This window comes from Schistocerca serialis, chromosome 2 (genome assembly GCF_023864345.2).
Source record: "Schistocerca serialis cubense isolate TAMUIC-IGC-003099 chromosome 2, iqSchSeri2.2, whole genome shotgun sequence".
NCBI lineage: Eukaryota > Metazoa > Arthropoda > Insecta > Orthoptera > Acrididae > Schistocerca > Schistocerca serialis.
In genome coordinates, this window is record NC_064639.1 from 1092555150 (window position 1) to 1092580732 (window position 25583).

The window sequence follows — 25583 nt, forward strand, 5'->3', positions numbered from 1 at the left end:
CATCCATGCCCGAGGCAGGATTCGAACCTGCGACCGTAGCAGTCGCGCGGTTCCGGACTGCGCGCCTAGAACCGCTAGACCACCGCGGCCGGCTAAGATATAGCTGTCTGCTGCTACAGATACCACTTGTCTCACACATTTTACACCCTCTTCCTCTCTTCCTGACACTGCGTGTAACCCTTCACAATCCGTGGCATACTCATGCGCTTCAAACCATGTTTAATAATTAACAAGAATGCAGTGTGACAATTTTTGTAATAAAAGTACATCTAGATTATAAAGAATCTGCTTACTTTCAATGTTTCCTGAGTGTGATAAGCATAGCGATACAGGCAAGGCAGCACCAAGGGGCCACGTTCAGGGTCCATTTGACCATCTGCATCAATCCAAAATCTCTTTGCGTGGCATAAACGAGCTGCATCTTCACGACAGTTCCTAAAGAGTTGTGGGTCTAGTTTAAAGTCTCGAGCAACAAAATACTGGATCTGAAGAAGTGCTGTTTCACATGCTTCATTCATGTGGTCAGTGCCAAGCTTCTCCATCAAGCAGGACAAAACCCTGAAAGACGGGAGGAAATGAATAAATTTGGAAAAAAGAAAAGGAATGGAGGAGAAAATACAATATATCAGATGAATAGGTCTGCCACTTCTGTCGATAATTATCACATCAGTAGAGCCAGGTTTAGTTAACTGTTCAGTCCTCTTTTGATGCCCTCCAAAGAATCAATTGATTTGACAGATATGGAACTACCACTTGTGTCAATGACACAGGCTACCACCAAAGGTGCTGGAAACCATAAACCAGATGTAGCAAATACCTTTGCTTAACTGTTTTAATGTGGATGCACGCTGCTCAGTCACAGCAAGTAATCCTTGCTATGTGAAACCCCGCCGTAAGTCACTGTTACTCATGACAGGTAGCACATCAAGCTTAATAACCTCAGCACAGGCTCTGGGAAACTGTAGCGGGGCTTTGAATTTCGCCGCGCTACACTCGTTCCCTCAGATAAAAAATATCTCGTCGCAGCGGTATGAGCGCTCGACGGCAGAGAAACTACCAAAATTGTTAACTTTTTTTGTTTTTTTATTCCGTTTTCAATTGTCTCTTGATAGCGGTAGCTTAAGGCAGGCGTGATCGGATGCTGACGTAAAAACTTAATGGCTAATCTTGATCTTATTGTAATGTGTAGACATTGTGGAAATTATTAAGAAATTCGGTGGATGGAAGTAGCAAAGTGAATTAAATTGCATACAGTATCAAGATGATTTTAATTGGTATAAATTAGTGGTCCCTGGACTATTGCAAGATTTCGGAGCAGATTTTTTCACGCTGAAATGAATGAGATTTTTGAAGACGTGGACGCCGCCCTAAAGAAGATAAGTTAATCTGGTAAAGGATGATCTCTCGTCTACGCCACTTCTCCCTGTCCGTTACATTCTGTTATTCTCTGTTTCTTTTCAATAACTTTTGTAGTGAAAATTGGTTTAACTTTTGCTCAAAAACGCCACAAGGACCACCCCAACAATAGCTTTTCCGAATAACGAAGTCCGATAGCTTTTCTGTAATACAATGTCCGATTTGCTCTTCATTCTTTCCCTTTTTCACGGTCTCTCTTCTCCCATTTTTTTTATTAACCACTACAAAACAGACTTATGTTAACTAATCATCATCATCATCATCATCATCATCATCATCATCATCATCATCATTTCTTCTTCTTCTTCTTCTTCACTACAGTGCTTGATGGGCCTTGCCTTCTCAACAATCTTCCTCCATAAATCTTTGTTTTTCTCTTCCATTCTTGGATCTCCATCTTGATAAGGTAAGCCAACATTTTCCAACCACCTAGCTCTTGCATAGCCCTTCCTCGTTCTGGAGTAAAATCTGCCTTTCATAATTTGTTTGGGCATCCTGACATGTGTCATCTTCCCCATATGTTCTAACCACCATTTTCTTTGTGATTCAACAACTTTCACTATATCTTTCCCTTTTATAAGCTCTTGTATTTCATGGTTGTACATTGTTCCCCACCACCTGCCCTCTCATGGGCTCATAAATTTTTGGTAGGGTTTCCTTTCAAATGCCCTTAGGTTGTTTAGATCTGCTTCTGTCATTGTCAACATTTCTGACCCATATATAACAACTGGTCACACAAGGGAATAGCATACTCTTGACCTGGTTGACCTTCTAATAGAGAATTCTTTAAAACCTGTAAGTTTGCATAATAGGCTGTTTCCTGCTTTTATCATTCTCTAATACATTGTCTCACATTATTATCACTGATCAAGAGGGCACCTAAATAACTGAAGCAGCCGACAGCTCTAAAACATTTCTTAGGGGCCTTGAGGTCATGTAGTGTTGTGCATTCCTCAGAAATGGACATTACCATGTATTTGATCTGGTTTTCACTCAGTATAAGTCATATTTTTCTTTCTTCTGCTTCCATTATTTCATACAATTCTTTAAGGGTGTTTAGATATTTTGCCACAATTGCAAAATAATCTGCATATGCACATATATGACTGAATTTCATCATTACTGTTCCTCTCTCATCTATTTATTGTATCACACTATACAGCACTAAGTTGAACAGGACTGCAGAGACACTGTCACCCTGTTTCACTCAATCTTTAAACTTAAAGCTCTTGATCATTTTGTTGCTAACTTTTACTTTTGCCTTTGTGTCCATAATTGTTAACTCCACTAACCTTCTTAGCACATCACAGATGCCCAATTCTTTTAGTATGTTATACAATGCTGGCTAGTTAACACTATCAAAAGTTTGTTAAAATCAATAAACAGGAAGTGGACATCTTGTCACACTCCCAAAATTTCTCTATTATTTGTCTAACAACAAACATCTGATTAGAAGTGGTTCTACTTGGTCAGAAACTGCATTGGTAATCTCTGAGGATATTCTCAGCGCACTTCTTTATCCTTTCATTCAGGACCCTGGAAAAATCTTGTAGGCTGTATCTAATAAAGTTATTCCTTTATAATTTTCACAAGCTAACTTTTCTCCACTCTTATGTATACGGCACCTTATTCAGTTTTGCAGTCCTCATGCATGTTTTCATTTTTCCATATGCTATTTATTAGTGCACGTATTTCACATATTAGCATATGACTACCAAATTTCGTAAATTCTCATCCTATCCCATCTTCATCAGGTGCATGGTTACTTTTCAATTTATGTATAACCGTCTTCAAATCCTGCATTGTTGGTCTCTTTGATTCTTCCCTTTTAACCTCTCTAGCCTCTACATTCTCTTGCTGTTCTTGTGAATTTTTGGATTCATGGTCCGAGTTGATATTGAGCATATCTTCAAAATCTTATGCCCATCTCTGCAATACTTTAGTTTGTCTCTAATTATCTTACCATTTTTATTTTTTCATGCATTTTGTATTGGCTGAAAATTTTTCTCATCTTTCCTATTGCATGACAGAATTTTCTTGTTTCAATCTGTTCCTTTAGTACTCCTCCTCCTTTTTCTTATGTGTCCTATGCACATTAGACCTTAATTCTTTATACACCTTCATGTTTCTTCTTGTCTTTCTATGTAACATTTTCAGTCTTGCTGCATTTTTACATTCTATAACTTGTGTACATTCATGATCAATCCACTCATTTCTTTCCTTTCTTCTTATACCAACTGTTTCTTCTACTTGCTCTTTCACTACTTTCTGGACCCTGTTCCACCTGTCTGGATTTCTCAAGTCTTGCTCACTGGCTGTCAAGGCATCTTTAATTTTTATTTGGTATGCAACTAAACATCAGGTTTAACTCATTTCATGCACAGAATGCTGAAACAATCAGTGTTGAACTCTACTTAGAGACTAATAATTTATTAGTTTATACATTTTACTGCAATTAATGCACATTTCTGGATATGACTGAGGTTTATAAAAGTGTTTCCTCAACAGGAATGTGTGTCAAAGATGGTGAACCTGTGAAGTGAAAGAATATGTTTCTGTTACAAGACAATAAAAAGAACTATCTGAACTTAGCAGCACAACATGCTATGACAACAGATCAAGATCTTTTGTAGCTTTGGCAATAGTAACAACAAAAACAGCAATCAATCAACAATTCATAGAAAGACAACAGATACAGTACATACTGTAACTACAATGATGGTTGCTTCTCTTAACAACATACAACTGCAGCCACAGAATCAATGAATCTGGCACAGTTGTCAGATGTTTAATAAAAAAGATTGGAATAATGATATGAAATGGCTTAAGCAACACTTTATTGTCTTCTAGATATGTCATGAAGCTTCAAAGGCAAGAAATCTCTAGTAGTATCTGAAAGAATTACACATCTTTTTTAAAAAAGTTATGTCTGAAAAGTGACTCAATTTAAATACCACTCTGTCATCTCAAAAAATAAAGGCAGAAAAACTGTATAAATTTTTTTGAAATTGATATCCAGGCCATGTCACCCACATTGGCCTTTCTTATGCTATCAAAGAGCTTACATTCGATCAATTACAAACGTGCAGTGGCTCAGTAAATATAATTCCAGTACACCAAAACAGGTTGTGACAAATCATATACGGATACTAGATTTTGAAAATAGTTACTGCACATGTTTCAGAAGAGGCCCTCGATCTCAACACGTTAAAACTCGAATCCCTTCACGAAAGAAGCATTATTAGGCCAGTGCGTAAGTTCGTAGCTTTTTCCCATATGCTTAATAACACAATAGATACACATAACAGAGACTTCAGTCACGAATAATATATTCTCCTTCACTATTTACAACAGTCTCCCAATGCTGGGGTAACTTGCCGATTCGACGGCTGCAGAAATCAGACGGTTTTGAGGCAAGGAACTCATCAAGCAACGTTCGGAGTGCATTTTCATCCAGGAAGGAAGTTTCTTGAAGGTAGTTCAATAGACAGTGAAAAAGGTGAAAATCTGAAAGCACAAGATCAGGTGAACAAGGTGGGTGCAGAATGACTTTCTAACCCAACTCCTGTATAGCATTTTTTGTCAGTCTAGCATAATCCAGGCAGGCATAGCATTACTTTATGTAGTCTTCCTGATAGTTTTTCTTGAATTGCACCTGCAATATTTCTCAGTTGTTGACAATGTCAGCAGTGATGGTTACACCTTGGGAAAGCAATTCGTAGCACACAACACCTTCGTTGTTCCATAAGACGCATAATATGGTCTTCTATGGATGTGCTCAGGTTTTTGTATGGAAAGTTGCTGCTTGCTTTGGGCTCAAACATTCTTTTCTTTTCCTTATGTCAGCAAACAGATACCATTCTCATCACCAGTAACGATGAAGGATAGGAAAGGTCAAAAGTTTTTCACAAGTCAGTTGACGGTGAGCAAGCAGAGATGCACATATAGCAACCCACTGATTTTTGTGATTTTGGCTTAGAGCATGTGGTACCCATATCCCTGATTTTTTAATCTTGCCACTACATGCAAGTGTCTCACATGATGATGTAATGATCAACTTCTTCACATTTGCCAGTTCTTGAGTACACCGAAGTGGATTACTGTGGATTAATGTGTTTAAACAATGTTCAAACACTCAAAGGTTTTTATGAACAAGTAGAGTCATTGATGTCAAAATGATCCTCCTTAAAAAAAAATAACCTTTTTTTTTGCCAAGCTCTGTCCAATGGCATTATCCTCATACATGGCGCAAATGTTTCTGACTGCCTTCTACTGAACTCGTACAGAAGAATATGTCAGAAATGTTCTGATTTCTCCACTTGGCAGTCCATTTTCTAGCACCCACAGCTCCACTCACCATCTCCAAATGACAAACTGACACTACGTACACTCAGATAGCAACAGAGAACTACAAACAAAAAATGACAATTGATGAATAAACCCATAGTAACTGGAATACCAACATGCAAAACAAAATTGCTATGAACTTGTGCAACTATCTAAAAGCTTCAGCAAATACTTTTGAACAACACATTTGGCAGAATGTAAATGCTTTAGATGTAAAGGAGACCATTTACTGAATAGGAGAACCACTGAGTTTTCAACAGGTACACACAGAAAGAAAGAAAACTTGCTAGCTTTTGAAGAATATCCTTCACACACACACACACACACACACACACACACACACACACACACACACACACACACACACACACACATATATACACACAGACAGAAAGAAAGAAATCTGGCTAGCTGTCTCTAGCTTGAGAAATTATGTATGTCTCTAGCTTGAGAAATTATGTACACCAAAAGCTAGCAAGTTTTCTCTCTATTTTTGTGTTTGCATTCTGACGACTCAATGCTTCTGCTTTTCAGTGAGTGGTTTCCTTTGCTCCTAAACTCTTTACATTCTACCAGAACTTTCCACAACACTTAGCAGAATGAACCTTAAGAAAGTCTACAGAAGTTGTGTTTACTCAGGAATTAGTACTGAACAAATATAGTGACCTGCAGTTTCAACACTTCAGACAGTGGTCAAACAATGAAAAGTAATGCTGAAAGTGTCATATGAACCACAAGGAAATGTAAGCACAGGTAAACATACTATATCACCTGTTTGAAAGAATGGAGCCTATGTCCATTTCTGAAAAACAATGTTGGGACCATAGTCCTCAAGATGCATGCTCAACACGTCTGTACAATCACTAAAATCCATGTAATCTTCAATGAGGAAGAGGAGGAACTAAACTTGGAACTGGAATTAGAATCAGAAGTGGATGGGGAAGGGAGGGGGGAGGTGCAGGAAGTTGAAACCACCAGACTTAGAGACGGTGAAGAATGCAGTTAAAAAACTTAAACAATTACAAAGCAGCTGCAGAGGACGACATGGAGGCAATTTATTAAAATTCGGGGGAAAGAAGGTGGAGACGACTGCTAATGAATTAATAAAGGAAACTTGGATAAAGAAAGACATGCCTTAGGATAGGAGCATCTACAAATTACATAAGAAAGGCAACAAGGCAGAGTGCAGCAATTACCATGAGATTACCCTCTTTGAAACAACATATGAAGTGTTCCGCACATTAGTAGGAATTGTTGAAAGAGTAAGCCGAAGACGTCCTGACAATTACAACAAGAGGTAGGAATGGAACGGAAAGATATTTATGCAATAAGTAGAGGGGAGGAACAGGGTTTACCTTTTGTATGCTGTGTTGTGAATGAGGAACCTGTGTGTATGTTGTTGGACTCTGGTAGTGCTATTACGGCGATCGAAGAAAATTGGTTTAACCGTTAACAGTGCTATTTGTAAGTGGAGTAAAATAGAAAAGGATACAGTTAAATACAAGGCAATAAATCAGTCCAGTGTAAGAGTGAAGGGTGCCGTATGGGCTAAACTGAGAATTAGGAATTTCACGTGGAGGGTGAGGTTGAGAGTGGTAAGCAGGCTTGCCACGACATGCATTCTAGAAGCTGATGTTATTAAAAAGATCGGATTTGGTGACTGATTGGGGTGCAAGGCAATTTGGCTTCAGATTTAAGCCGGAGAAGAGTTTTGAATTTTGTAAGCACCAAAGGGAAGTTTCTGTGGCAGTTGTGACTAGTGAAGAGGCATTACAAACCGAAAAGAGACAAGAGAAAGGGTTGCGGTTAGAACATTTGGAATATGCACAGAAAGAGAAAATACAGAGATTATGTAGTGAATTCCCAGATGTTTTGACGAAGAGGTTGAGGGTGACATGTCTCGTGGAATATCACATCGAATTATCTGATAACATGCTATTAAGAAAGCACCGTATAGGCTGGCTCCACCTTGAATGAAACTGTTGAAGGAAAAGATTGAAAAGATGTTAGATTAGGAAGTAATTTGGCCCTCTAATACGCCATATGCTGCGCCCATAATTCTGGTCCGGAAACCTGATGGGAATTATCGCCCAACGGTCGATTATAGGGATTTGAATAAAAAAGTGGTATTGTGGTTAGTACCTCTTCCCGATCCGCATGCAGGAACATTATCGACATTTAAGGGAGGTTTTAGTGAGGTTAAGGAAGGCGGATCTTACGGTGAATCCAGCCAAGGTAAAGTGTGCTCGTGAATCTATGCACTTCCCTGGTCATGTGGTCTCTTCGGAGGGGATAAGCACTGCTGCGGAACAGTTGTGAGCTCTAAAGCAGTTGCCCATTACTATAAATGTGAAGGAGGTTGCGAAGTGTGTCAGGGGTAGCAAATTTCATTCCGGGGTTTGCGGAGAATACGGCTCCATTGAATGCCTTGCATAAGAAGTGGCAAAAATTTGAGTGGGGTCCTCCACAGGAAGCCATGCAGGAATCCCTGAAACAGTCCTTGGCATCAGCACCAGTACTCGCACTTCCTGATTTCGATGCTCTGTTTATACTTCAGACTGATGCCTCAAATGAGGTGGTTGGGGGCGGTCCTTCTTCAGGAAGGGGACGCAGGAAGGAGGCCTATTGCCTATGCTTCGTGTGCTTTGAACCATTTAGAAAAGAACTATTCTATTTACAAGCTGGAGGCGCTCACAGTATTATTTGGCATGGAGAAATTTCGGTATTACCTAGAACACACACAGTTTTTCTCAGAGACCGATAACCAGGCGCTGAGCTGGGTCCTTGCACGTCCTCATAAGACCGGAAGGATAGCTAGATGGGCAACACGGATCTTGGCATTTAAGTTCCAGGTCAAGAACATTAAAGGATCGGAAAACCAAGTAGCTGATATGAAACTTCCTGGCAGATTAAAACTGTGTGCCCGACCGAGACTCGAACTCGGGACCTTTGCCTTTCGAGGGCAAGTGCTCTACCAACTGAGCTACCGACGCACGACTCACGCCCGGTACCCACAGCTTTACTTCTGCCAGTACCTCGTCTCCTACCTTCCAAACTTTACAGAAGCTCTCCTGCGAAACGTGCAGAACTAGCACTCCTGAAAGAAAGGATATTGCAGAGACATGGGTTAGCCACATCCCCCATTAGATTATCATATTCTCGTACATAGCCATGAAGATAAATGTACAGACACATTGTCAAGTATCAGAGATATGTGAGAATAAGATTGACGTACTAAGACCAAAGGAACTTCAGATTGTCAATTGTAAATAGCATCCAGAATCAAGTTACGTAAGGTTTATGCTTGTTACGATATTAATAAATGTGTGTGAAAATTAATCAAGTTCTGTTTGAAGTTGGTCACCGTCAATCTGCTACTCTAAGCGTGCAAGTGGCATTTCTATCATCTGACCTAACGGCAGAAGAGAAACACGCCATGATAAGACCATGAGACATATTGCTGACACTCGCTCACTTCGTTAGAGTGACAAGTCAAATAATCTGATTGTGTGTGTACCGAAGGTCTTACAGTACGCACACCACAGGCAGCGACAACTGAAATTGTTATTCAGAATTTGAAAAATATATACGGCATGTTTGGGCTGCCGCAGTATTTGATAAGAGACAATGCTTCATGTTTTACCTCAGGAGGGTTTAAGAACTTTTGCACGGGAATGGGCATTACCCATGGGACCACGACTCCCTATTACCCAAACCCATCGTATGCCGAAAGGGTAAATCGCAATCTCAGGGTGGCATTAATTGCCTATCACAGTAAAGACCAGGAGAACTGGGATCGCACACTCCCTTGGCTTATGATGGTGTTTAACACGGCCAAGCATGAAACGCATCTGTTGACTCCTGGGGAGGTAATATTGAACTTTAAGACTTCCACTCCTCTGAGTAACCTATGGTCCATTAGGGATCTGCTACCTGAGAACATTGAACCTCAGCAGCTGGGGAAACAGTGGAAAAGGGCAAAGTGCAAAATTCTTAAGGCTCATCAGATTCTCAACTGGGCTGGTGTAAAAGGTGCCTGTGGCCAAATGGATGCCACAATGGTAGATAGTGTTGAGATGGCGTAAGAGGGATGGGCGTGCAGACGCATAAACAAAGCACCCATAGTCTAGTTTCGAATGGACAAGGGACCAGTAAAAACGGAGGAGAGTGGTTCAATCGGCACCCCAGGAAGTACCATTGAGGACACATAGGACACTGAGGAAACGCGTACAGTGAGCTGCCAGGTAAGATACATGGGAAGACCATGAGAGTTTCCTATCGAGCATGAGCCCCAGGAATTTTGTAGTTTCAAAGAACAGAAGGGCAACAGGCCCAAGATGTAAAGATGATGGGAGAAACCACTGGCATCACCAGAAATTCATACAGACGGTTTTGTCAGTGGAAAAGCGAAAGCCATTGGCGATGCTGCAGGAGTAAAGATGACTAAGACACCACTTAAAATGTCGCTCAGTGAGACAGGTCCATGGAGAACTGCAATAGATGGCAAAATCGTCCACGAAAAGGGAGCCAGAGATGCCCGGTGGGAGACCGGCCATGATAGGGTTAATGGCGATAGCAAAGAGGACGACACTCAGAACGGAACCCTGAGGCACACCATTTTTCTGGATAAAGGTGTCCGACAAGGCAGAACCCACACGCACCTTGAAAACTCGATCTTGTAAAAATTCCTGAAGGAAACGGGGCAGGAGGCCATGGAAGACCCAAGTGTAAAGAATATGGAGGATACAATTTCTTCAGCATCTGTCATAGGCCTTCTCCAAATCGAAAAACGTGGCTGCAGTCTGGGATTTCTACAGAAAACCATTCATGACATGGGTGGACAAAGTAAAGAGATGGGCAACTGCAGAATGCTGTGCTCAAAATCCACTGCTCATTTGTCAGTAAATTGCGAGACTCAAACCACCATACCAGCCGGGCATGAATCATACATTCCATCACCTTGCAAACGCAGCTGGTATGAGAGATGGGGTGGTAGCTAGAAGGAAGGTTTTGTCCTTACTGGGCTTAGGTATGAGTATGACAGTGGCTTCACACCAACGTCTGGGAAATGTGCCCTCTACCCAGATGCAGTTGTACGTGTTAAGCAGAAAGTGCTTGCCCACAGGAGAAAGGTGCTGCAACATCTGAATGTGGATGGTGTCCGGCCCTGGGGCAGAGGATCGGGATGAACCGAGAGCACAATCGAGCTCCCTCATAGTAAAGGTGGCATTGTAGCATTCATGATTCGGAGAAGCGAAGGGTATCGCCCGAGCATCCTCTGCTCGTTTCCAATGGAGGAAGACAGGGTGATAGTGGGAAGAACTCTAAACTTCCACAAAATGGTGGCCCAAGTTGTTGGAAATAGCAATTGGGTCCACGATAACTTTGTGTGCTATGTGAGGCCAGAAACGGAGGAATGGATCTTGGTCCCAGAAAGCTGTCGGAGGTTGTCCCAAATGACAGAGGAAAGGATGGTACTGTTAAAAGAAATAGTAGATGAAACCCAGCTATCTCATTTGCTATCCCGAAGAATGCGACGACACTTTGCACACATCTGTTTATAATGAATGCAGTTTGCCTCGTAGGATGATGGTTAAAAACACGGAGAGCATGTCTCTGTGCGCGAATTGCATTCCGGCATGCCTCAATCCACCAAGGGACTGGGACACGATGTGGTAAAGAGGAAGTGCAAGGAATGGAACATTCTGCAACAGTAAGAAGATAGTCCACCTGGTCATCACAACTGGGGAAATCTCATTCTTTGAAGGTCACCAGGGAGGAGTAAAGCTGTCAGTCAGCCTTAGTAAGCTGCCATTTGGACATGCAAGCGGGTGGCATAGGAGTCAGCAAAAGGAGAGCACAGGGGAAATGGTCGCCCGAGTAGGTGTCAGAAAGAACGGACTACTTGAGATGATGGGCAAGGTAGGCAGTGCAAAAGGATAGGTCCAAACAGGAATAAGTGGGCGAGGAGTCTGAAAGGTAAGTTGGTGCTCCAGTGTTAAGGCAGAAGATGTTAAGTTGGTTAAGTACGTCACCCAAGAGGGCACCTCTCTGACAGGTCCTGGGAGCACCTGAAAGGGGATGATGTGCTTTAGAGTCACTGAGTAGCAAAATTGGGGGAGGTAGCTGCCCAATAAGCTAAGGGAGTATGACCTGGTGACATCAAATGACGGAGGTATATAAATGGTACAGAGGGAAAAGGTCAGGTGGGGAAGGAAAAGGTGAACTGCAACAGCTTGAAGACGAGTAGCCAAGGAGATGAGTTGACTAAGAATTTCATCCCGTATGAGCAGCATGATGCTCCCATGAGATGGAATGCCGACTTCAAGAGGAAGGTCAAAATGAATTGGTAAGTAATGTGAAAGCTCAAAGTGGTAGTGAGGGTGCAATTCTTTCCCTGAAGGCAGAGTACAAGGGGACACTGTGATGCTAAAAGCAGCCATAAGTCCTCTTTCTGGGACCGAAGTCCATGAATGTTGCATTGGAGGAGAGTCATGATGAGGAAGAGATGTAGAGCTCTCAAATCGGCGGTTGCCGAATGACAGCCAGTGTAGAGTCGCTACTACATCTACATCTACATTTATACTCCGCAAGCCACCCACTTTACATGCCACGGTCATTTCCTCCCTATTCTGTTACAGTCGCGTATGGTTCGCGGGAAGAACGACTGTCTGAAAGCCTCCGTGCGCGCTCTAATCTCTCTAATTTTACATTCGTGATCTCCTCGGGAGGTATAAGTAGGGGGAAGCAATATATTCGATACCTCATCCAGAAACCCACCCTCTCGAAACCTGGGCAGCAAGCTACACCGCGATGCAGAGCGCCTCTCTTGCAGAGTCTGCCACTTGAGTTTGCTAAACATCTCCGTAACGCTATCACGCTTACCAAATAACCCTGTGACGAAACGCGCCGCTCTTCTTTGGATCTTCTCTATCTCCTCTGTCAAGCCGATCTGGTACGGATCCCACACTGACGAGCAATACTCAAGCATAGGTCGAACGAGTGTTTTGTAAGCCACCTCCATTGTTGATGGACTACATTTTCTAAGGACTCTCCCAATGAATCTCAACCTGGCACCCGCCTTACCAACAATTAATTTTATATGATCATTCCACTTCAAATCGTTCCGCACGCATACTCCCAGATATTTTACAGAAGTAACTGCTACCAGTGTTTGTTCCGCTATCATATAATCATACAATAAAGGATCCTTCTTTCTATGTATTTGCAATACATTACATTTGTCTATGTTAAGGGTCAGTTGCCACTCCCTGCACCAAGTGCCTATCCACTGCAGATCTTCCTGCATTTCGCTACAATTTTCTAATGCTGCAACTTCTCTGTATACTACAGCATCATCCGCAAAAAGCCGCACGGAACTTCCGACACTATCCACCAGGTCATTTATATACATTGTGAAAAGCAATGGTCCCATAACACTCCCCTGTGGCATGCCAGAGGTTACTTTAACGTCTGTAGACGTCTCCCCATTGATAACAACATGCTGTGTTCTGTTTGCTAATAACTCTTCAATCCAGCCACACAGCTGGTCTGATATTCTGTAGGCTCTTACTTTGTTTATCAGGCGACAGTGCGGAACTGTATTGAACGCCTTCCAGAAGTCAAGGAAAATAGCATCTACCTGGGAGCCTGTATCTAATATTTTCTGGGTCTCATGAACAAATAAAGCGAGTTGGGTCTCACACGATCGCTGTTTCCGGAATCCATGTTGATTCCTACAGAGTAGATTCTGGGTTTCCAAAAACGACACGATACGTGAGCAAAAAACATGTTCTAAAATTCTACAACAGATCGATGTCAGAGATATAGGTCTATAGTTTTGCGCATCTGCTCGACGACCCTTCTTAAAAACTGGAACTACCTGTGCTCTTTTCCAATCATTTGGAACCTTCCGTTCCTCTAGAGACTTACGGTACAAGACTGTTAGAAGGGGGGGGCAAGTTCTTTCGCTTACTCTGTGTAGAATCGAATTGGTATCCCGTCAGGTCCAGTGGACTTTCCTCTGTTGAGTGATTCCAGTTGCTTTTCTATTCCTGGGACACTTATTTCGATGTCAGCCATTTTTCCGTTTGTGCAAGGATTTAGAGAAGGAACTGCAGTGGGGTCTTCCCCTGTGAAACAGCTTTGGAAAAATGTGTTTAGTATTTCAGCTTTACGCGTGTCATCCTCTGTTTCAATGCCATCATCATCCCGGAGTGTCTGGATATGCTGTTTTGAGCCACTTACTGATTTAACATAAGACCTGAACTTCCTAGGATTTTCTGTCAAGTCGGTACATAGAATTTCACTTTCGAATTCAATGAACGCTTCACGCATAGCCCTCCTTACGCTAACTTTTGACATTGTTTAGCTTCTGTTTGTCTGAGAGGTTTTGGCTGCGTTTAAACTTGGAGTGAAGCTCTCTTTGCTTTCGCAGTAGTTTCCTAACTTTGTTGTTGAACCACGGTGGGTTTTTCCCGTCCCTCACAGTTTTACTCGGCACGTACCTGTCTAAAACGCATTTTACGATTGCCTTGAACTTTTTCCATAAACACTCAACATTGTCAGTGTCGGAACAGAAATTTTCGTTTTGATCTGTTAGGTAGTCTGAAATCTGCCTTCTATTACTCTTGCTAAACAGATAAACCTTCCTCCCTTTTTTTATATTCCTATTAACTTCCATATTCAGGGATGCTGCAACGGCCTTATGATCACTGATTCCCTGTTCTGCACTTAAAGAGTCGAAAAGTTCGGGTCTGTTTGTTATCAGTAGGTCCAAGATGTTATCTCCACGAGTCGGTTCTCTGTTTAATTGCTCGAGGTAATTTTCGGATAGTGCACTCAGTATAATGTCACTCGATGCTCTGTCCCTACCACCCATCCTAAACATTTGAGTGTCCCAGTCTATATCTGGTAAATTGAAATCTCCACCTAAGACTATAACATGCTGAGAAAATTTATGTGAAATGTATTCCAAATTTTCTCTCAGTTGTTCTGCCACTAATACTGCTGAGTCAGGAGGTCGGTAAAAGGAGCCAACTATTAACCTAGCTCGGTTGTTGAGTGTAACCTCCACCCATAATAATTCACAGGAACTATCAACTTCTACTTCACTACAGGATAAACTACTAACAGCAACAAAAACGCCACCACCAGTTGCATGCAATCTATCCTTTCTAAGCACCGTCAGTGCCTTTGTAAAAATTTCGGCTGAATTTATCTCTGGCTTCAGCCAGCTTTCTGTACCGATAACGATTTCAGCTTCGGTGCTTTCTATCAGCGCTTGAAGTTCCGGTACTTTACCAATGCAGCCTCGACAGTTTACAATTACAATATCGATTGCTGCTTGGCCCCCGCATGTCCTGACTTTGCCCCGCAACCTTTGAGGCTGCTGCCCTTTCTGTACTTGCCCGAGGCCATCTAATCTAAAAAACTGCCCAGTCCACGCCACACAACCCCTGCTACCCGTGTAGCCGCTTGCTGCGTGTAGTGGACTCCTGACCTATCCAGCGGAACCCGAAATCCCACCACCCTACAGCGCAAGTCGAGGAATTTGCAGCCCACACGGCCGCAGAACCGTCTCAGCCTCTGATTCAGACCCTCCACTCGGCTCTGTACCAAAGGTCCGCAGTCAGTCCTGTCGACGATGCTGCAGATGGTGAGCTCTGCTTTCATCTCACTAGCGAGACTGGCAGTCTTCACCAAATCAGATAGCCGCCGGAAGCCAGAGAGGATTTCCTCCAATCCATAGCGACACACATCATTGGTGCCAACATGAGCGACCACCTGCAGATGGGTGCACCCTGTACCCTTCATGGCATCCGGAAGGACCCTTTCCACATCTGGAATGACTCCCCCCAGTACGCACACGGAGTGCACATTGCTTTTCTTCCCCTCTCTTGCTGCCATATCCCTAAGGGGCCCCATTACGCACCTGACGTTGGAGCTCCCAACTACCAATAAGCCCACCCTCTGCGACCGCCCAGATCTTGCAGACTGAGGGGCAACCTCTAAAACAGGACAAGCAGCCACGTCCGGCCGAAGATCAGTATCAGCCTGAGACAGAGCCTGAAACCGGTTCGTCAGACAAACTGGAGAGGCCTTCCGTTCAGCCATCCGAAATGTCTTTCGCCCCCTGCCACACCTCGAGACGACCTCCCACTCTACCACAGGTGAGGGATCAGCCTCAATGTGGGCAGTATCCTGGGCAGCCACAGTCTTAGTCCGATCGGGGGATGCTTGCGACGAGCTGGCAGTCCCCGACAAACCCCCATCCGGACCCCCACAGTGATGCCCACTGGCAACAGCCTCAAGCTGTGTGACCGAAGCCAACACTGCCTGAAGCTACAGGGCACAGAAGCAGGAGGATCTTGCTCCATGGGGTTCACAAAGGCATCGGCTTGCTTGTGCGGTTGGTTCGTGGAGTCCAACGCAGAAAAACGATTGGTGGTGCACACCGCCAAGACAGAGGCTGGCTGGGCTAAGGTACCACATGGCGACACCGTCGAACAGGATCTTCAAGTTGGCGAAGGAAAAGACGGTTTGCCTTTGGTGGACTTCTTTGAGCCTTTCCGGTTAGAGGAAGACTAGGGTGTTGTTTGGCAGGAGAGTCAGAGGAAGTCTTCCTGGGAGTACTCCTTCTGTCTTTTCCTGCCAACTGGTTATGTAACAGGTGGCTTAACCCCCCGAGACGAGAGTTTGGCGGTTTGTTGCACAGCAGGAGGGGAATGGCAATACAACCTTGATATTGGGCGATTTCACAACCTCAGAGCTGAATTTGGGGTTGCATGTCTGTGTGGCCATGTCCTTCATGGAGCGAGGGGTAACAAGAACATAACGGGACAATACAGTGTTTGTGAATAGCCAGTAACTTGCAAACTACAGGGTAAGGCACTTTTTCCTTTACCCAAATCTCTTGGACAGTCTGCTCATCAAGATACAATCCTGAGAGGAGGCAGCATGGCCACCATTGCAGTTGATACAGTGGGGAGAAGGACGTGGACAATCGCCCTCGTGTGCATCCCTACGAAAGGTTACACATTTGGCTGAGTGTCAACAAGACATTCTAGTGCGGTTGAAACTATGACACTGGCAGCAGTGCATTGGGTTCGGAATGTAAAGCAGGACTGTGATAATTTCATAGCCTGCTATGATCTTTGATGGCAGCACTACTCTATCAAAGGTGAGGAAAAGAGTGCGGGTGGGCACTAAGGAGGAATCTATCTGTTTCATTACACGGAGGACGGCAATGACACCCTGATCAGAGAGGTAAGGCTGGATTTCAGCCTCAGTTAGACCATCGAGCAGCCTGATGTAAATTACACTACGAGAAGGATTCAAAGTTCTATGGTCGTCGACATGAACAGGGTGGTCGTGGAGAAACGAGGCAGCAAGTAGACGTCGTGCTTGAGAATCAGGGAAGGGCCATTTTGTAAACGAGAGCAGGATTTCAAAGTGCCAGTAATTGCATCAACACCTTTGCGAATAATAAACGGATTTACCGTGGTGAAGTATATGAGACCACGAGGAACAGTGGTGTAGTGGGAAGGGTCTTCGAATCCTTAGCCAGGTGGACAACAAGCAAGACAAGCAGTTCCACGACTATATTTTCCACATCTCAGACTTGTCTGACGGTGGTGGTAAATCGGAAACCAGGTCGAGGTGGTGAAATCGCCTTGGCATGGCATTAACAGTAGGGTTTTTGACCATGTCTGCAATAGGCTTGTGGTCAGTGTAAATGGTTAGAGGGCATCCTTCAATGTCATCCTGGAAATAGCAGACCACCTCATGGATGGCCAAGAGCCCTCTATTGAATGGTGACCACTTCTTCTGAGTATCGGTCAATTTTCAAGTGAAGAAACACAACAGCTGTTTTATGCCAGCTGTCTCTTGTTGCAGTACCATGCCAATCACAGGCCGTTGGCATCTGTGGTGATTATGAGATGTGCATCTGGTGACGGAAGGGTGAGGGTGACAGTTTGTGTGAGGCTGGATTTAATCTTGTTAAAGGCCATTTTAGGGAACCACATCAGGCATTATTTGCCGATGGTGTTCTTGCCGTCTAGTGGCTCTCTCAAGAGTCAAGAGTGTTTCAGCAGCAAGTGGGAAATGATGCCTTTAAAAACTGATGACACCAAGGAAATGTCTTAGTTTTTTATATCCGAGAGGGGAGGGAGGAGGCAGATTTGTTCCCTTTCCTCCTACATGAGGTATATCCCCAAAAGATCAACTAAATGTCCAACGAAGGTGACACACAACTGCCATAGTTGGCATTTATCATTATTGATTACAACTCCGTGTGCTGTTAACTTCTCCAACATGGTGCATAAATGAATCTCATGTTCATTGGAAAATGTGAGAAAATTATTATGTCATCTGGTAAACACACAGAAGGCACACCATCAATAAACCTCTGCCATGTCTAGGTCATGTTCCTTAACCCATACGGCATTAATGAAAACTTGAACAGACTAAATGGCGCGATTACTGCAGCTTTTGGTATATCATCATCAGCCATAGGTATAGATAGATAGGCCCTTTTACAGCCAACAGCACTGTAAATAGTGGCACCATCCAGTTCATGTGTGAAGTTTAGTAGGTTTGGTACAGGGTAGCTGTCTATTATAGTCTGGGCGTTGAGGTACCAATAATTGTCACACAATCACCAATTATTATCCTCTTTGAGGACAAGCTTGATAGGCGAAGCCCGAGTAATGTTGGATAGCCGTACAATACCAGCATGGCAAAGTTCGTCCACGATGGCTTTTGCCGCATTGAGTTTGTGGGGATGTAGGTGGTGGGGATGGGGGTGACAGCGGACTGGAGAGCCAGGGATGGTGTTGATGCGATGAACTAGCCAGTCACAGACAGTACAAACAGTCTGCAACCAGATGGACTGGCATGAAGTGGGGGCCGAGGGCAAAGCAATAGGTGTTATTCTAACACCATCATAAATAGACAAATCAGTCGCAGAGGCACTGTCAACAACACTGGGTGTGGTCGGGTGAGCACAATTAGATAATGGCACTTGACTGACCCATTTTGAGGCCAACGTAATGACTGTCATCAGGCAGTGGGTGTAGATATTGCATAATAATGAGCTGCTGCTAAGACAAATGTACTCGCAAAATGTCTTGGCAATGAGTAAGCGGAGAAGGTCCTTGGTTGCTCGCATATCCGTGTTGGAACGCCGGAGTTCAGAGCGCGTGGCAAATGTCATGCGGGGCTCATCCAGAAGTGTTTGACATTTCAAGATAAGATTGAGAGGCATCTCTGCAAAGTAGGATACAGCAGTGTATCATTGGCAGGAAGGGAATCACTGACCTTGCTGCTAATTGGCCATTACCCACCGTGGTTCAGGAGCAAAGTGTGGTTCATTTCTGACAGTAAAGGTATTGCCTGAGGAAGTTGGCTCCTATGAAGCATTCCACCATTTCAGCCAGCACGAATGTCCGAGGCACAAGTGTGTGGTTGCCGAGATAGAGAGTGATGTAGGTGGTGCAACCGCACAGGTGAAGGTGAAAGTGTAGTGGAACCAAGAGATGATGGAATCTTACTGACGTCAGCTCCGGTGTCAACTAGAAGGTAAGAATTCAGTTGTGCATCGTAGATAAAGATGCGAGGGCCATCCAGTCATAGATGAGGCCTACAGAAGCTATCACGAAGCAGTGATTTGCGGTGACTTGAAAAGGACGAGCGACCTGGTGTGCTGATATCAGGTTGCGACATCAGTCTGGGTACGAGCAAGGCCGTTTCCACTGTAGAGCATCGGAGCCGAAGTGAATGTGGAACCAGCAGAGTTGGTGCATGTGGGTGGACATAGTGCCCAACCAAATCACACTGATTTGACTGGCAGGCACAGGTCTGTGACCAGGCGGAGGCACACTGGTGGTAGTCGGACTGTAGGTGTTTGTTATGTTGGATGCCAACAATACTGCACGGAGCAGTAGCGGGTGCCAACGCTCGGCAAGGTTCGGCGTTTCCCAGCAGATGTCAGGTGGCTGGTGTCTGTGCAAAAGGAGGTGCGCAGTAGTGTTCAGGAGGACAGGTCGGGTGTCGGCTAGGTCTGGCTGGGGTCATGTGATGCTGGCACTGTGGCTGTCAAAACTGTAGCACGGTCACAATGAGAATTAACAACACTGACCGGCTGTGTGTGTGTGTGTGTGTGTGTGTGTGTGTGTGTGTGTGTGTGTGTGTGAGTGCTAGCATTCTGTCAGTCAGGTGTAGCTTGAAATCAAGTTGAGTGTCCTTGTACACCAGCATTGCCATTTGAATGCTTTCCAGCAGTTTTGATAGCCACAAAGTTGAAGCTTGCACCAAAGCACGAAAAGCGTTCTGTGACTAAGTGAGCTTTCACTTATCACTAGATGAAGTTGCCGCTCTGACAAGCGGGACAGGTGCTGAAGCAGAAGTGGCTTGACAGTCTCGTACTTATTTGTTTGTGTGTGCACATCAAGCAGAACGTCAATAATGAGATCAATGTTATCACCGAGGTTGTTGACAAGTACCGCAAGTTTTTCCATTGTCCTTAGTGACACCTGTGGACTGCATTATGCACTCACTAAGCATGAACCACAGTGTAGGCGAGTGGGAGTTTTGATTGACGATGTTCGCAATGGTAAGGTCCACGGTTATGTGAAGCTAGCACCATCATGACGTGGGCACTGCCGGCGTGGTAGATATGGCAGGAGCAGAAGCATTGCGGACCTGCACATCATAAAGTGGCAAAGAGATATGGGGCAGGGAAGTGTCGGGGAGTGGTGTTTCGTCAAGAGGTGAAGAGAAACACAGTATGGTAGGCATGGCAGGCACGAAAGTGTCGGGAAGCGGTGTATCGAGATGAAATGATGGCATGTGGGGTGCATTAGATGGGAGCTGAGCATGAAGGTGGGCATGACTGGCAGGATGATGCGTAGTTTTGCTCCATAGGAGCCATTGGAGGCTGTGACTATATGGTACGCTCACAAGGTAATGAGTCTGGTAAGGCAGTTGTGCTGAATTCAGGCATTACACATGCGTGGAGGAGTCACAGAGTGTGTGTGTGCGTGTGTGTGGGGGGGGGGGGGGGGGGGGGGGGAAGGGGGGGGGCGAGAGAGAGAGAGAGAGAGAGAGAGATATATATATATATATATCATATATAGCAGTGGCAGCTACAAGCGAATGCGAGGCGGGTGGTGGAGATGTGATGTCACTCAGATGATGTGGTGGCAGTACTGCTGCTGATGACACAGACAAATGCTGCAAGACAACATAGTCCATGACAATCAGTGTGCTTTTGCGTGCAGGAAGATCACTCAAACCCATGTTATTTTGTCCAGGAAGTAGTTAATAGTTGGAAATGGTTTGAGGATCATTTAGTGGGGGCCACTGTTGACCAACTATCGTGGCACTGTGACGGGTGTCCGTACAGTTTTGCAAAACACTGGGAATGTTAATGCATACAGATTCACTGGCACTAAAGGAGTATCTTCAGGAATAAGTGTCATTATTTCCCATGTGGAAGCTTGGAGAACTGTGTGTCTGACAAATGGGGCAGTAGGAAGCCACTGTTGGCCCGGAATAACATCTGTTGTCATAGTAGAATTGCTACACAAATAGTTACCCAGCATCATTACAGTGCCGTCACTGGTAAGTTCACATGAGAATTCGACTTATGTCGTTGGCTGGTTGTGTGTGAAGCAGCACGAGTATGGTGTGGTAGATGTGGAAACAATGAAAGCATTGTTGTCGGTTCAGTACACACTGCAGGCTGGACACTTCACCCACGTTTTGGCAAAGTTGTACCAAACTGAGGCCTGGAAAGTTCATGGAATTCACAGGTGTTCACGAAGAGGTCAGACTGACATCCCTCGGAGTAGGAAACAGTTGAGCTGGAGATAGCTGCGGCAATATAGGACAATGGCCCAGCACGGGAGATTTTACATTTTAAATGAGGCATGGTTGAAATTTCAGGGTCACCACTGCAACATAACTTATCTTGCGTAAAACAAAATTTACTTTGAAAATAAGCTTTCTCAAACCACCATCTGCAACATTTTCCCACAACCCGGTAGAAGTGTAAACAGCTGTGACATCATGGTAATCAAAAGTAGTTTTTTTGTTACAAAGTATTTCATAATCTTCATCCTAAAGCCTTTGACACCTCTTGCTGTTGGCAGTCGCTTGTAGGTGCACTGTGTTTTGTTGCTGTAAATGGCGCATTTTCTTTGGAACTTTTCAACTTTTATTTCTGCATTTTATTGCTGGAGTATTACTCTGCAGTAGCAGACTACAGTAAAATTCATTGTTAGAGTATCAGTTCTTACCAGTTCCAAAAATTTAACTGAAAACTGAAACAATGAAAAATTCCTGGCATTCTAAAAAATTCCCCAGATGTTCCAGGATGGAAAAATTCCTGTGTTTTGCCTGAATTTCCCAGTTGTCCCAGAATGTATACAATCTGTACATACATGGCAGCTAGTCAACTGACAACATTTATTTTCTCTGGAATGCAGAATTAACTAACTACCCAACACTGAAATATTTCCATAAACATATTAATAGGTGTTAAATGAAATAATTCCTACTTAACAGGAGAAAACAAAGCTCAATGTACCTCGCATCTCCTCCACGGACTTCCTTGCAAGCAGAATCCACTACTGGTTTACAAGCTTCTCTCAAGACTGGGTCAACACGCCAGTCTTCACCTGCGTCGGCCTCTTTCACCAAAACTTCCAGCTGGAGGAGACATTTCATTAATTTCTCTTATAATATAGAAAGGAGTAACAAATTTCACAACTCTGATATTTACTCACGGCTCTTTGACAAGCAGGAGAGATACGCTCTTCTTTCCTTTTTTGTCTCGCATGTTCCATAAGGCAATGTATGGTTCTCCCTCCTACTTCTAACCCTTTACAATATTTTGAAATGTCATCTGGGCAACTTAAGACGATTTCCGGAGACAGGCGATAATCTTCCATTAGGATCTTTCTGTGCTCAATCATTTCAGACTGACATTCAGGAGTCACTTTTGTTCCTTTGAGTGGAAAAAATGTACAACGATTATAAGGTGTAATAAAATATTCTGAATAAGTTATAGATATGCAAATAAAATCTTGTACTGCAGTGATTAAAAATTCAAAATACTAACCATTTCTTATAACACCTTCCAAGCACAACAGTATTTGCACTAGACGTATCTCTTTATCATCAGATACAGACCGCCTGCAGTGAAATAACCTAATGTCGTCCTTACAAGTCCTAGCTAAGCCTCTACTGACTTTGAAATCTTCAGAAATCAATTTCTGTCGACGCATCAGCTGATCTTGGCACTAGAAGTTTATGAGAGAAAATAGTTTAGTGCTCTTTAACTATTCAAACATAATTCTAATTTCATGATAACGCCTTTTTGGCAATTGGGCAAAAAAGGAAAACTCACCTCTTTACTCATTGTTTTGTCAAGTTTGTGCTCCATCAAGCATTTATAGACTCTCCCACTACCCCTTGGCATGTTAGGGCAGAAACGCTGATGATCATTTGCACATGCCAAAAATAACTGTCTGTCCAGTTTGATATCATCAGCTTGTATTTCTGATAGATGAAGTACTTGCCTGTGGCATCCAGCACTTAACTTCCTTATATACTTTTGGAGACAGGCTAATGTTTTTCCTTGTCTGAAAGCCTATTTCAATTTGAAAATATGGCATGGAAACAAAAACCAGATTACAACAACTAAATAATATTGTATACCAATTCCTTAACTGCGATTGTGTAATGGTATTTCCCCTTACAAGTGCCTATGATAATATATAGTAAGTGAAGACAAAAAAATATTTTATATGAAAAGACATGCTAGGCTGACAGGAGGACAAATAATTTTACTTCTTTGGACAAATTCTTAATATGTTCCACTTGCAAAAACCAAACATTTACATTGGACAATGTTTATTAGATATCATAAATGTTACACACATACATATATTTTTAAAGTAAAAAACATCATACTATGACTATGCTAAGAGTGAAAATGGCATTTTCGTGTATTATCTTTTTGTGTATATGATTTCATATCAACACGAAAATTTCATCTCCAGCACTAACAATGTAAGTAACACTGGACAAAGTTCGAGAGAGCTGTGCTATACGCTTTAAACAAGTAAAGTTGTGAGAGATGGAAAACACCCGCCTGGTTCAAGAGTAGTGTCAGAAAGCTACTACAAAAGCAAAAAGAGGTTTGCTGCAAGTCTGAATGTAGCCAAAGCCTCACAGATGAACAGACTGAACACAACTAAAACTAGCATCAGGAGAACGGTTAACCAATTTGAAAATAAAATTCTATCTGCTGGCTTGACAGGAAATCCTAGAAAGTTTTCTCCTTATTTTAAATCAGTAAACAGATTGAAGCAATCTGTCCAGACACACTGTGACCACAGTGGCACTGAAAAAGAATGACACAGTAAAGTCTGAAATATTAATTGTCATTTTCTAAGAAGCACAGAGGAAGATTTCCCTGTAGTACCTCCTTTAAATCATATCGTGAATGACAAAATGACAGGTATTGAAACAAGTTTCCATGGAATAGAAAAGCAACTGAACTCGCTCAACAGAGGAAAGGCCACTGGAGCTGACATGATTCCAACAGGACTCTACATAGAGTATGTAAAAGAACTTGTCCCTCTTCTAGCAGAAGAGTACCATAGGACTCTGGAGGAGCAAAAAGTTCCTAATGATAAGAGAAAGCACATGTCATTCTCATTTTCAAAAAAGTTCAATGAACAGACGTGCAAAACTATAGGCCTCTATTTCCGATGTCCATCTGTTTTAGAATTTTGCAACATTTTTTTAAGTCTGTATATTATGACATTTATGGAGACCAAAAATGTTCAATAGGTGAATAAACTTGGATTCCTAAAACAATGATCAGGTGTAATCCATCCCCACTTGCTCTGTTCATCCACGAGACCCTGAAATCAGGCACCCATGTATAGGCTGTATTCCTTCATTTCTGGGAGGCGTGCGATACAGTTCCACACTGCTGCCTAATGAATAAAATTAGAGAATACAGAATATTAAACCAACAGTGTGAGTGGACTGAAGGGTTTCTAGCAAACAAAACACAGTGTGTCATTTTCAACAGACAGAAATCTTCGTATGTAAAAGTAACTTCAGGTGTGCCCCAAAATAGTGCTATAGGACCATTACTTTTCACAATATATATAAATAACCTAGTAGACAATGTCTGAAGTTCCATGAGGCTTTTCACCAATGATGCTGTTTCATACAGAGGAGTTACAATGGTAGAAATTTGCAGTTTAACTCAGGAAGACCTGTAGAGGATCCAACACTTGGGGCAGGGAAGGGTGATCGACCCTCAAGATAAACAAATTTAACATATAACAATATTATGAAAAGAGGGCCCCAAACAGCCATGCTGGCCAGTAAGACAGCATGTAAGGCCACTAGAGCATCACCTGAACATGCACTATGTCCAGGCAGGCAACATTTTGGTAGCCGATTGCTTAGCTAGACGAATTCAAGAGGGACAGTATCATGGGACTACAGGAGGCCAGGTAGTCCTATTGTCATACTGCGCGCAATACCAGTCATACACACACCACTACTGCCCACAGTTGACAGCAACAGATACTGGAAGACACACATGCTTGGCATACAGGATCTGGATGTCTGATTTGCACTACAAGGATGGAGGACTGCCAATTTTATTTATTTATTTATTTATGTATTGTTCCATGGGACCAAATTAACAAGAAGTCTCCATGGTTATGGAACGAGTCAATACATGAAATTATAACACGATAGTAGAAACAGATAAAATGAAATAT

General features: G+C 43.2%; 1 protein-coding gene and 1 non-coding gene across 2 annotated transcripts in view; both read right to left on the reverse strand.

The window, feature by feature from the left end:
• LOC126458549 (Golgi apparatus protein 1) overlaps positions 1–25583 on the reverse strand; it is a 156758-nt gene that overhangs the window by 96713 nt on the left and 34462 nt on the right. Inside the window, exons 3-7 of the mRNA XM_050095669.1 lie at positions 23180–23422; positions 22892–23072; positions 22557–22777; positions 22358–22479; positions 294–558 (exon numbers count right to left, since the gene is read on the reverse strand). Of these exons, the coding sequence (XP_049951626.1) occupies positions 294–558; positions 22358–22479; positions 22557–22777; positions 22892–23072; positions 23180–23422 (1032 nt within the window). The remainder of the gene's footprint in view (positions 1–293; positions 559–22357; positions 22480–22556; positions 22778–22891; positions 23073–23179; positions 23423–25583) is intronic.
• On the reverse strand, positions 8682–8756 carry Trnas-cga (transfer RNA serine (anticodon CGA)). The gene has a single exon. It is a non-coding gene; the product is annotated as a tRNA-Ser (tRNA).